This window comes from Vulpes lagopus, chromosome X, assembly GCF_018345385.1.
Source record: "Vulpes lagopus strain Blue_001 chromosome X, ASM1834538v1, whole genome shotgun sequence".
In the NCBI taxonomy this organism is placed as follows: Eukaryota; Metazoa; Chordata; class Mammalia; order Carnivora; family Canidae; genus Vulpes; species Vulpes lagopus.
In genome coordinates, this window is record NC_054848.1 from 2,896,340 (window position 1) to 2,907,764 (window position 11,425).

General features: G+C 40.9%; 1 protein-coding gene across 1 annotated transcript; it reads left to right on the forward strand.

The window, feature by feature from the left end:
• The first annotated feature begins 571 nt into the window (after positions 1–571).
• LOC121482772 (odorant-binding protein-like) lies at positions 572–7,546 on the forward strand. Its single transcript, XM_041740618.1, has 7 exons — positions 572–649; positions 1,117–1,256; positions 4,558–4,628; positions 5,129–5,239; positions 6,077–6,178; positions 6,578–6,630; positions 7,437–7,546. The coding sequence occupies exons 1-6, from the start codon at positions 572–574 to the stop codon at positions 6,598–6,600; spliced, it is 525 nt and encodes a 174-aa protein (XP_041596552.1). The 3' UTR covers positions 6,601–6,630; positions 7,437–7,546.
• Positions 7,547–11,425: the final 3,879 nt, after the last annotated feature.

The following is an 11,425-nucleotide window of genomic DNA, read 5'->3' on the forward strand; positions in this document are numbered from 1 at the left end:
AAAAACACCACGGTGGTGTCACTCCCAGCTCACGCACTTCAGTGATTTGGAAACACAGGGCGACCAGATGTTGCATATTTGCATCTTTGCATTTGCATTTATGTGTTTACACGTGCCAATGTCCACATGTAGGTCTCCCCATCTTTCCCCAACTAATAAGGAGCAGGTGTGCTGGGGCAGGAAGGTCATCTCCCTGAAACTCATTCAAGAAAAAGTGACGGTGATGTTTGGTTTTTCCAAGACTGACTGAGAAATGTATCCAAGTGACAGGAGATATGCAGGCTTGAGCCAAACAAGACTAGAGGTGGAGGAGATTCTAAATGTCGTTTCTAGAGATACAGGAAAGAGGTACAATATGTCCCCGGTCTGAGACACCCTTGGGATACATCGTTGCCAACCAGGATGTTTATGTTCAGTGTTGCACAATGATCTCTTGTGAAGAATGACAAGAAGTCAAACATTGCCACATCCATAGACATATAGTATATAAAGCGATGAAAACTGAGAATCTCGTCAACAGGTAACCTAGCTCTGAGCTTCTGCAGAGGAGGAATCGAGAGCTGCCGGAGATATGAAGATACAACTGTTGTGTCTTGCACTCGTTTTGGCTAGTGATGCCCAGCTACCCCTTCCTAATATACTGACACAGGTATTGTGAACACGCTGACCTGCTAAGGTGGTCTTTATGTGTGTGTACGTGTGTCTGGTTTCTGTGGGGAGGGGACTTTAATATGTATATCCAAATGTCTGTACTCCAAGGTTAGCCGTCTACTTGAAACTCAGAATGCCTCTGTTAATCGTGTCTTTACATATTCTACTGGATGTGTTCCCTGTGGTCTAGTAATTGCACATTTCTACATTTCTCCCATAGTATAAGAGAGAATGTGCATCAGCCAATGAGCTGTTGGGGTTGAGGCCTGCAGTTGATAAGAATTATTATGCTCTTTTAGGAATATGTCGATTTGCTGTTTTGCTGTTGGCTTGGGTTTTCCCAGTATTATATAAATTGTGTGTTGCTCTGTGCTGACGCAAAAGAGAAAGGAGAGCCATGATGGCCGATGTTGGAGAAAATTTAAAGACACTGAGGAAAGTTACTGATGGGAACTTTGCTTTTAGGTTTCAGGACCATGGAAGACCTTGTACATATCATCCAACAACCTTGAGAAGATTGGCGAGAATAGCCCGTTCAGGATTTATATGAGAGGTATCCATGTGGACATACCAAGACTCAAAATGTTATTCAATTTTTATGTCAAGTAAGTAAAAATAACATAGACTAAAATTGCCTGTAAATGCCTGATCCTCAGGGGGCATCTGATTCCAGGTTTGCAGTGAAATGTCAGGAGTGAAAGGGTGTGATGGTCTGAGTTCTTTATTAAGTTAGTACACCTTGTTGTTTAAAGACATGGTTCTCATGCTTCCGTGACCGTAGGGTTCCTGACTTTGCCTTTAACGCTGTGTACCCTAAAAACTACCAAGTAGTAATTTTTAATCATTATTACATTGCTAAATTCAGCAGAGCCTTTGTTGCTCCAAGTTATTCATAAAGAGACCAGTACATTGTAGGCATGTGTTAAGAACTCAGAAAACTAAGAGAAGATGAGGAAACTTATTTGTTCTTGTTGAGCTTCATTGGTCAAAATAGAGCCCGATAGAGATCTGTAAACTAGTATCAACAGTACATGAGAGTGAAGACGGGGTGGAATGAGAGCAGCCAGAAAAGGCCAACGACTGCATGCGGTGAGTTCAAAGAACACTGGCACAGGGCAGGTGTAGGCCTCTTCTGAAGGTGGACTGGGATGTCCAAACAAAGAAGGAGCAAGGGGACAGACGCTGGCACCCAGATCAATGGAAAGGGCCTGAAATCAGCGAGAAAATTTGAGCAGCTGCACACATCTCTCTCTGTGTCTCTGTCTCAGATGGACACACATCCTTGAAAGTTATTGCTATTTTGAGGGTAACTATAAGCACATACTTTGACCACTCCATCTACAAATACCAATCATTTCATACCAACATTTCAGTTTCCTCAGAAGGTCCCGAGAAGTCTACAATGAAGCAAGAGGGATCATTTAATGCAAATAAATGGAGAGCGGCCAGACGCACCAAATCTTGCAAACAGTGCCATCGGCCACAAGATTAAAACCTGTATTTACCTTGGAGGTGGAGAGTTAACTGTTACTTTTGACTGTTTGCTGTCCTTTGATTCCAGATAGATCTGGGCTGTTGACCGGTGCTACCCTAGGAGGTCAAAAAGGAGGCAGTATAGAGAAACAGCAAAGTTTGCAAGGCAGGGGACTCAAGCAGAAAACAAGATGTGAAGTATTGCAAGGCTGAGAAATTCCTGGGCAAACCTACTGGCTGGAGGACTGATGCCAGGAAAGGCTTGAGAATAAGGAGAGAAAGGTGTTCGTCTGTCAGGTTGGTGGAGAAACGGGAACAGGAATAAAAGGGAGGATGATGTTTCTAATGATATATATCAAAAACCATGCCGTATAAGAAACGGAATGAAGTCTGTTTCTGAGGACCGAAGTCCTAAAGCTGTAAGTGGGCTCCAAGATGTCACACACAGTAGAGACAGACTGTGAGGAATGAAAAACCGAAAGGGTGAGCATTAAGACATTGAAATAAGAGGGTTATGTTTGGAGGGATGCATTTATAAATGTACACATGTAACTGATGACGTATAAAACATGTAATTTTGTTTAATAATCTGTAATAATCATATACGTGCCTGCAGTGGAGCCAGCTTTCATTTAAAAATACTCGAAGGCTTCCCCAAGTTAGTGGTGTATATGATACATAATGAGTATAATAACGTGTGCAATGTTAGGTGATTGTCGAACTGATTATGATAATACAAAGGACACTGGGTGTATATGTCATATATGCAGGAAATCAAATCGCACACACACCCTGTCTCAACAGATACATAAAGGATTGTCTACAATATACAATACGGCTGGTTATAGGTCATATATACAGATAAGCAAATTAATCAGACCCTATTCCAAAAAATAAATCTGTTAGGTTTTCTTTCTTTCTTTCTTTCTTTCTTTCTTTCTTTCTTTCTTTCTTTCTTTCTTTCTTTCTTTCTTTCTTTCTTTCTTTCTTTCTTTCTTTCTCTTTCTTTTCTTTCTTTCTTTCTTTCTTTCTTTCTTTCTTTCTTTCTTCTTTCTCTTTCTTTTCTTTCTTTCTTTCTTTCTTTCTTTCTTTCTTTCTTTCTTTCTTTCTTTCCTTCCTTCACGAACACCTTATCACCTTTTTGGTCCTGTTTACATTTTTTGTGTCCGTCTGCATTTAGTGACTTGGCGTGTAGCCTCTGCTTCTGCAAGGTTTCCTGAAGCGCAGCGTACACTTGATTCTGGGCTTCTACGTGAAGGATAGTTCACTCATTTCTCACATACGTGTGCACGTACCGACCTTTTGAGGCAACACGTGAAACATTTCTATTTGTGCAGAAAGCCTGCTTCTTCCCTCTGCATTAACTGTCCACCCATGGCCACGCAGAGAACACCTGACGTGCTTTTCGTCCGCTGCTCCAGAACTTCACACAGAGGAATCACTCACCGTGCTTTTTCTTTCCTCCTGTTCTCTTTGCTGCCCAGGGGGTTTTTAATATTTATCGCCACGGCTCCCCATATACGGTAATTCTTTCCATTGCCAAGTGAAAGTACTCCGCACAGTAACAGTGTGTCCGTGGATGCCAAGTGAAAGTACTTGTACTTCGTACAAATAACAGTGTGGACGTGGATAGTTTTTCCCCTTTGGGGTTATTTTGAATCAGTCTGATAGGAATAGCTGTGCGGCAATGTTTGGGTTGACGCGTATTTGCAGTTCTCGTGGGTTGTGGGCAACTGGTGCATCACAGTACAGGGGCACCTTAACCACAGGAAACTCAAACTGTTTGCTAACGGACAGCGCCTTTTGGATTATCGCTCGTAATAAAGCAGATATTCAATGGCAACACGGTCTTTCTGAACCCTCCTATTGACATTGTCTGATTTTATCCAGTCCTGTGAAAGGGAAATGGGATGTCACTGTGGTTTTACTTTGCACGTCCCTAAGGACCCTTGCTTGGACCACGGTTTCCTGTGGCCATCTTCTGTGACATATCTGCTCAAGAAATTGCCTCATTTTCGTTGGATTGTTTCCTCTTTTATTATTTGTGCTGTATGCATTCTTCCTTTTTTTCCAAATATACGTTTTCGTCATATATACTCACAGAGACATGAAAAATTGTTTCTTATGTATGTGACATATATATAATTGTTTGTATGTAACGTACATAAAGTTTCCATATATAACAAATGTGTATCACATGTATTTGTCTATTCTTATCTGCGTCTCTATATCAGACCAGTAGGTAGACAAAGACATCCTTGTGGGGTGATATTTGATCCTGGAAAACCTGTTTCTTTTCTTTCCAATATCACACTGTGTATAGGCACTCAGTGATGCCTCATGCAGGGCCTTGTAGGATTGAAACAAAGAAAATGTTGACCACGGAACAAAGTTGGTTTTCATCCATCCACTTGAAAATTTTTTGTTTTTAAGGGTTGACGGAGAGTGCGTTGAAAAGTCTGTTGGGGCATCAATAGGACGAGACAATCTTATCAATGCTGATTGTAAGTACAAGCGTTTTATCACCAGTGTCTTTTTAAATAACATTGTCACTTTCTTTACTCTTACATGACCTTTCCATTTGCCTGAATCATCAATGTTCTCTTGTTTAATTTTCTCCACTTTGTAAACCTTTTAAACCTAGATTTGGACATGGCAAAGTTAAGGGAGAGAAACAGGTCTTCGGGAACTAAGCATTGTAACCAGATAATATAACTAGAGAGAGTTGTCTCAAATTGTAACTAGAAAACATTTTAGCAACACTGGGAGGTGTGAAATGGCTTAGTGCACGTGTGAAATATTTAATTGCACGAAGGCAATGTGCCCCCTATGCTCCTTGATATGATTGTCACGTTCACTGAGCTGTTGAGGGGACGTAGACACCAATACAAGACTGTTGTGACAGTATGATAACTACACCTTGGGAAAGCGAATCTCAATAAGTTAACCAATGTGATATATACATTTTGTCTAGACTATACATACATACTTTTGTCTCTTACAGATAATGGTGGCAATTATTTCCGAATTATTGATATGACCCCAAATGCTCTCATAGGCTATGATGTCAATGTGGATAGCAAAGGGAAAATCACAAAACTGGCTTCATTGATGGGTATGTATTACGGCTGACAATTGTCGTGGCCATACAACACATCCACTGTTGGCATTTTCATTGAGAAAGTCAGTACATACGCACATTACTAATTAATGTGCAAAAAAACCTAAGTCTCTAGGTGCATTATGTCAAGGATCCTGGAATTATTCTAAAACACAAATGTGGAAACAAGGGCTGGTAGCTGTGGGAGCTGTGGGAGCTCTAAAATCACCAGGCATTTAAAAACAAGTCGCAATTATTAAAATTGAAGATTAAAAGAAATTGAGTTTATAAGAGATAGTTTCCTAACAGATCAACAAATTTCAAGTCTCGACTCACACAGTCCCTGAGATGGGTGCTGTGGCCTCTGGGACAGTAGGTGTCAATTTGGAAAGAGGCATCTGAGAACTGTGGTTTTAATGAAAAACAAACCAACCAATGAAGCTGTCTCCCATTACTATGGGTGACACGGCTGCTATTGGTCTGGAAGGTGAGAACCGTCCTTGCAGTTGCTTTGGGTCCAGAAGCAATGTGCATGTCAGATCTAGGTTCTGAGGCACAGGCCGAGGTGCAGTCGATTGGATTTCTTGCTGGATTGGGTCCAAGATTCATGGAGTTCCTACTGCTTCCCTGGAGTCCTGCTGCTGATGCTGGACAGTGCACGGCTGTGCAGTTGGACAGGGTTTCACGGCTCTTACCCACCAAGTCAGGCAGCTGACGTTGCCACAAGGGCAATGGTCATTGTTTGAGACTCCTTGAAAGACTAGATTTCCCCATAAGTGATTCTCGTTCTGTATTCAGAAATTCTTAAGGTTTCTAACGGGCATTTTCCACTTTATGCATGCTGATTGCCAGGCAGAGGAGCTCATGTTAATGAGGAGGACATTGCAAAGTTCAAGAATCTGAGTAGAAAAAAGGATATTCCAGAAGAAAACATTATATACTTAGGCGATACTGGTAATGTGACTCCCGATATATATTTTCTTGAATCTATCCTTCACTCGATACATAGCTCTGCTCAGGAAAAAAAAAGCTCAATCTCACCGTTCTCTTTCATGAATGATGTTGTATAAAACCTACTATTGAAAAGAAGAAATCCGGGGTGCCTGGGTGGCTTGGGTGGTGACACATCCGATTCTTAATTTTGGCTCAGGTCATCACTTCTGGGTTGTGTTGGAGCTCTGCATCAGATGCCACACTTCTGCCTTGCCCTCTCATCCTCTTCCTCCTTGCTCTTTCTCTAAAATATTTTTGAAAAATCTTAAGTTAAAAAATAGAAGAAATTCTTACAAACATTGGGAAATGGTCGTGATTGGTTCTTCCTTTTTTCACCTTTTGTATTTGTTTTGTTCCCAGACAACTGTCCCAACCATGAATAACAACAGTGACGCCAACTCCCCCTAAATATTGTAAGTAACAACGGCCTGTCATGAGTACTGCTATGTCAACTAACCCAATAGTTAAGTCAGTAGAGAGCATTTTCCGTTACAAGAGCTCATACTGTTTACCTTGAGTCCGTTGAGGTTGCATATCAGATGGTGTGATGGATGTTAAAAAGCAGTTACGGGGTCAATGCAGCATCATGTGGGTCATGCCAATGATAGTCATTCAGAGAGAAGCATTGGAGACAGAAGTTAGCAGGGATGACCGAAAAACGTTGGAGAGCCTCTACCCATGCGGTGTACCACATGCCTTTAAGGCATATTCTCCTGCAGAGGGTGATTTCCTTGCAAGGTGATTTTTGAACTTTCTAAAGTCAGGTGAGCCACAAACCACGATGATGGTATAACCTGAAGGTTGCCTTGTGTCACTGCTCTTGGGAAGCAATGGAGGATACAAGAGCAAATGGTTAGCTTCCAAGCCACATATAACATCTTGAAGCCACAGAGCTTCTGAAATTGGAAAAGCAGAGTGTGAGTCCATCAGAGATCCTGTGTAATCATTTTTGATGGGCCACCTCCATGAGCATGCATTCTGAAATTATCCAGGTCCTGGCAGGGATCTGCATCATGAAAGGTGCCATCCAACGTACATCCACAAAAAAAAAATTCTCATGGTTCTTCCTATATTGTAAAGATGGAGACTCTGAAGTTTCCTCGGGCCATGTGTGCTGGGTTAACCTGAACCCTTGACATTATAATCCTTGAGGCCCACTCTCGTAGGCTATTATACGGTCAACTCACTTGAACCTTCTGTCCTGTTTCCTTCCCTCTAGCTGTGTCACGTGTCGTCTTCCTCATGGAATGAGGATCAACAGTAGGAAGAAAGCACTCCTTATTTCTGCTTGGCATCATCTCTCATTCCTGATAAACATGTTTTCCTTTTGCCATTTCATCTCTCTAGCTACCATTCAGATTCTGTTTGGTGTTACTGGATTTCATGTGATTAAATTAATTGACCAAACATGTGTTCTGTATCCATGATTTTGTGCAGATAGTCACTTTTTTATAAATACCCAAATATCCACTTTCAATATAACTAAGTATCCAGGAACGTATGGGTATAATAGGATCAATATTCCATCAGGGACAATTTACACTAGGACTAAAGTGCTATAGCAGTGTCATGAAGAGAGGGAGAAAGAGATCTAAACCATGGAGAAAGAGGAAATTCTGATGGATATATTTACTTAAAGGGATGAGGCAGTCTGGTCAAGAAAATGTTCCCTAGATGCATCTAATCCACCACACGGGAAGGGCATGGGTGCACATCACTGAGGTTTATACTGAGACTGTCCTGCATGACATGAGTCATAATCCAGGGGAAATGCCGACTCTCACAACACCATCACCTACGATCCTGATGAGAAGAACTGATATTTCTTTACAATAAGATTGTCAGTCATCCAAGGTGGGGCAGCAGCTGAGACCTGGTCAACGCCTAGGGTCATGAAGTCAATGTGATACTTGCAGAAACAGTCAGACTGTGGGCTCAGTTGGGAGGCTGCTAACCTGTACTTGAGATCTAAGATGTGCCGTTCCATTCAGCTTCCCAGAGCGGTGGGCACTGCGATGTGTAAGGAATGGCCATTCTGACTGCAATAGGCAAACTCGTTGATCAGCTCTCTGTGACACACAGGTGTGAAGCATTAAAGAGATTAGCAGTCTGGATGCAAAACTTGTTCTGATGCTTGAGCCAGAGTTCAGAGATCTACTCCCAGGGACATAAAATTAGATCTAAACAATCTTTAATACAATAAATAGTGCTTTTAGTTACAGAGGCATAGCCTCCAAATGGGCTGCAGTTTACACAGGTCGAAAGCATCAGTAAAGAATATTATCCTGTCTTTTGTTGGAAGTCACAAAGATGCCAAGGGCAATGTTTCATTTGCACTTTTTGAATAAAGGAGTGTACGCATTTGGAGTTCTGACTCTTGAGTGTGTCTGGAAATGCTGGAGAGTGAAGTAGATCAATCAATCCTCAACCTTGTGGGCATGCTGAAAGGTGAGCCCCGGCAATAATGTGTTTAAAAAACTGTGAACTATAACACACATACCCATATACCATGCATGTGTGCATGTGATATATACACATACATTTTAAGTCATAAAAACTACAGAAATCATGCAAGAATAAAAGTCAGCATTTTTTGGGCTAATTTCTTTCTCTCTTTCATAAATGTCTGTTGCAAGACCAATGTTAATAATGAAAGTGGGTTTGTCACCACAGACATTATAGAAAAGAATAATCACAGAAAAGTATTAAATTTTTGCCAATCATTTAACACTTTGGATGAAATGGGTACATTTCTTGAAAGACAGGTTACCAAAGTTGACACAAGAGGAAGAAGAATCCTTCCAGAGTCCTTCATCTACTAGAGAAACTGGATTTGCCATCATAATAGTTTCCATAAAGAAGCTGCTTTTCCATAAGATTTCAATAGGAAAGCCTTTCAAACACACAAAGAACAGAAGGTCACTGAATTCATAGAAATTTTTCAGAAAGACAAAAAGAAGACTCTTGTCCTACTCATCCTATGAGGTGGGCATAACTGAAATCCCCAAAGTTCACAGACTTCCAATAGGCACATGAACATATGAGTTCATATTAAAATATCTCCCGGGATGCTTGGGTGGCTCAGTCAGTTAAGCTTCATATACATTGTTTTGTCTCAGGTCATAATCTCAAAGTTGTGAAATTGAGCCCTGTGATGGGCTTCTGTGCTCACGGGGAATCTCCTTGAGGTTCCTCCCTCCCTCTTCTCCCCGCCCCACCACCATCTAAAGATAAATAAATTACTATTTCAAAAAAATATTTCCCATCCCAACTTATACATTTACGTCCCCTAGCCAGTATTGGATACTCTCATGTGATTGGTATAAATTCTGCGTGACACATACACACGCATTGTCATGAATACACACAGATAGTAACATATTGGAGTGCAGTCTTTGTTTTACAAAACATGAGAAAATCAAACAGTATCCTACTTATGTTTTTCTACCCAGGGAATAATAATTTTAGATATGATCCATATGTTGATTCACTGAGATCTAATTTATCATTTTTAATGTCTTCCATTTTCCATTTTTTCAAAAGATTTTATTTATTCTTGAGAAAGCGAGAAGAGAAAGAGGGAGAGACACAGGAAGAGGGAGAAGCAGGCTCCATGCAGGGAGCCCCATGTGGGACTCGATCCCGGGACTCCAGGATCATCCCCTGGGCTGAAGGCAGGCACTAAACTGCTGAGCCACCCAGGGGTCCCTCCATTTTCCATTTTGACTGTGTCCTAGTCACCAGAATGTTAAATTTACCTTTAAATCTTTTCATGTTACGAGAACATGAACAGCGAACAAAGCAGCGAACAATTTTTATATGTATCAATAATAAAACTCTCTTAAATGGAAAGGCCTTACCAATGTGAATGCACACTGAGAATTGTGATGCACGCTACCAAGTTAACCTCTCAAAACACCATTGCATGTTGCATTGTGAGCTCCCAGCATGTTCTACCCACAGATCATCATTGAACTCACTCTTCCAACTACCATCAGAGCTTTGCTCAAAACCCTTCCCTAAGGATCTAGTGTGTCCTTCCCAAAGTGGATTCTAATATACTTTATATGCCAACTGGGTTTTAAAAATTTCTTCATCTTAGAACCTAGGAACAGGTTATGTATTTGGCCATCACTGCTTAGTTTATGTGTTCTGTGTACTTTCGCCAGAGGATAACTCACTGGATCATGACCAGAGTCTGCTGACTCTTGCTGAATTGTGAGGTTTGGGCTGTTGTTGGCACAGCACAGACACCAATCAATATTTATGTACTGAACACACTCGAACACTGAATAGGAGGAATCTTCTAGAAGACACATTCTTCATAATGCAAACTTGGAGAAACATTTATAATACGGGGGTGCCGAGGTGGCTCAGTTGGTTAAGCTTTGGATTCTTGATTTTGGCTCAGGTCATGAACTCTGAGTTGTGGGATGAAGCCCAGCATTTGGGCTCCATGCTCAGCACTGAATCTGCTAGTCCCTCTGCCTATGCTCCTCCTCCTGCTCACTCTCTTTCTCTCAAATAAATAATTTCTTTAAAAAATGTTTATAATATTTTGGATTATACTATGTTTTCTAGTATGTTACTGTAAGGCAACAAAAAATTAAGTCACTTTATAGATAACTAACCACTCCTGTTCTGAAACTGAGTGCATACAACTTGAGAAGAGCTAGGATGTGACTCACCGCTGCTCATATTTGCTTTTGGTTTGAAAATGGCAATAGGTAATAAACACCAATACCTCAGGCATGGGGAGGGTGGATGAACCCAATTCCTGTCTAGTTGACATGAAACATTCTGATGACAGACTATGTCCAAAGCCTGACTGATTAAGATATCATAACAGGAGTTAAGTGTCCATCATTTAGTAAAACAAACACACACAATGAAATTAGGACAAATAACAAACAGAAATCCAGTGAAAACCACCCACAAAGGAATGTAAAAGCATAAGTAAACAGCATAAAAAGACAATGAGGACCTTTCTTTCTGGAAGCCATCCTCTGAAATTTATAGGGTGTCATTCCAGTCATGCCCATGTCTATTTGTATACTTAAATTTTCCAGAAGCTTCCAGAAGGATTAGAAAGGTCTTAGAATATGTCATATTTTTTAAAAGTTTATTTAAGTAATTTCTACATCCAACATGGGACTTGAACTCACAACACTACGATCAAGACTTGCATGCTCTTCCAACTGAGCCAGT

Coding starts and splice junctions, on each gene's coding strand:
- LOC121482772 (XM_041740618.1), top strand. CDS start 572: ATGAAGATACAACTGTTGTGTCTTGCACTCGTTTTGGCTAGTGATGCC. Junction 5,240..6,076: donor AAAACTGGCTTCATTGATGG/GTATGTATTACG, acceptor GCTGATTGCCAG/GCAGAGGAGCTCATGTTAAT. Junction 6,179..6,577: donor TATATACTTAGGCGATACTG/GTAATGTGACTC, acceptor TTTTGTTCCCAG/ACAACTGTCCCAACCATGAA.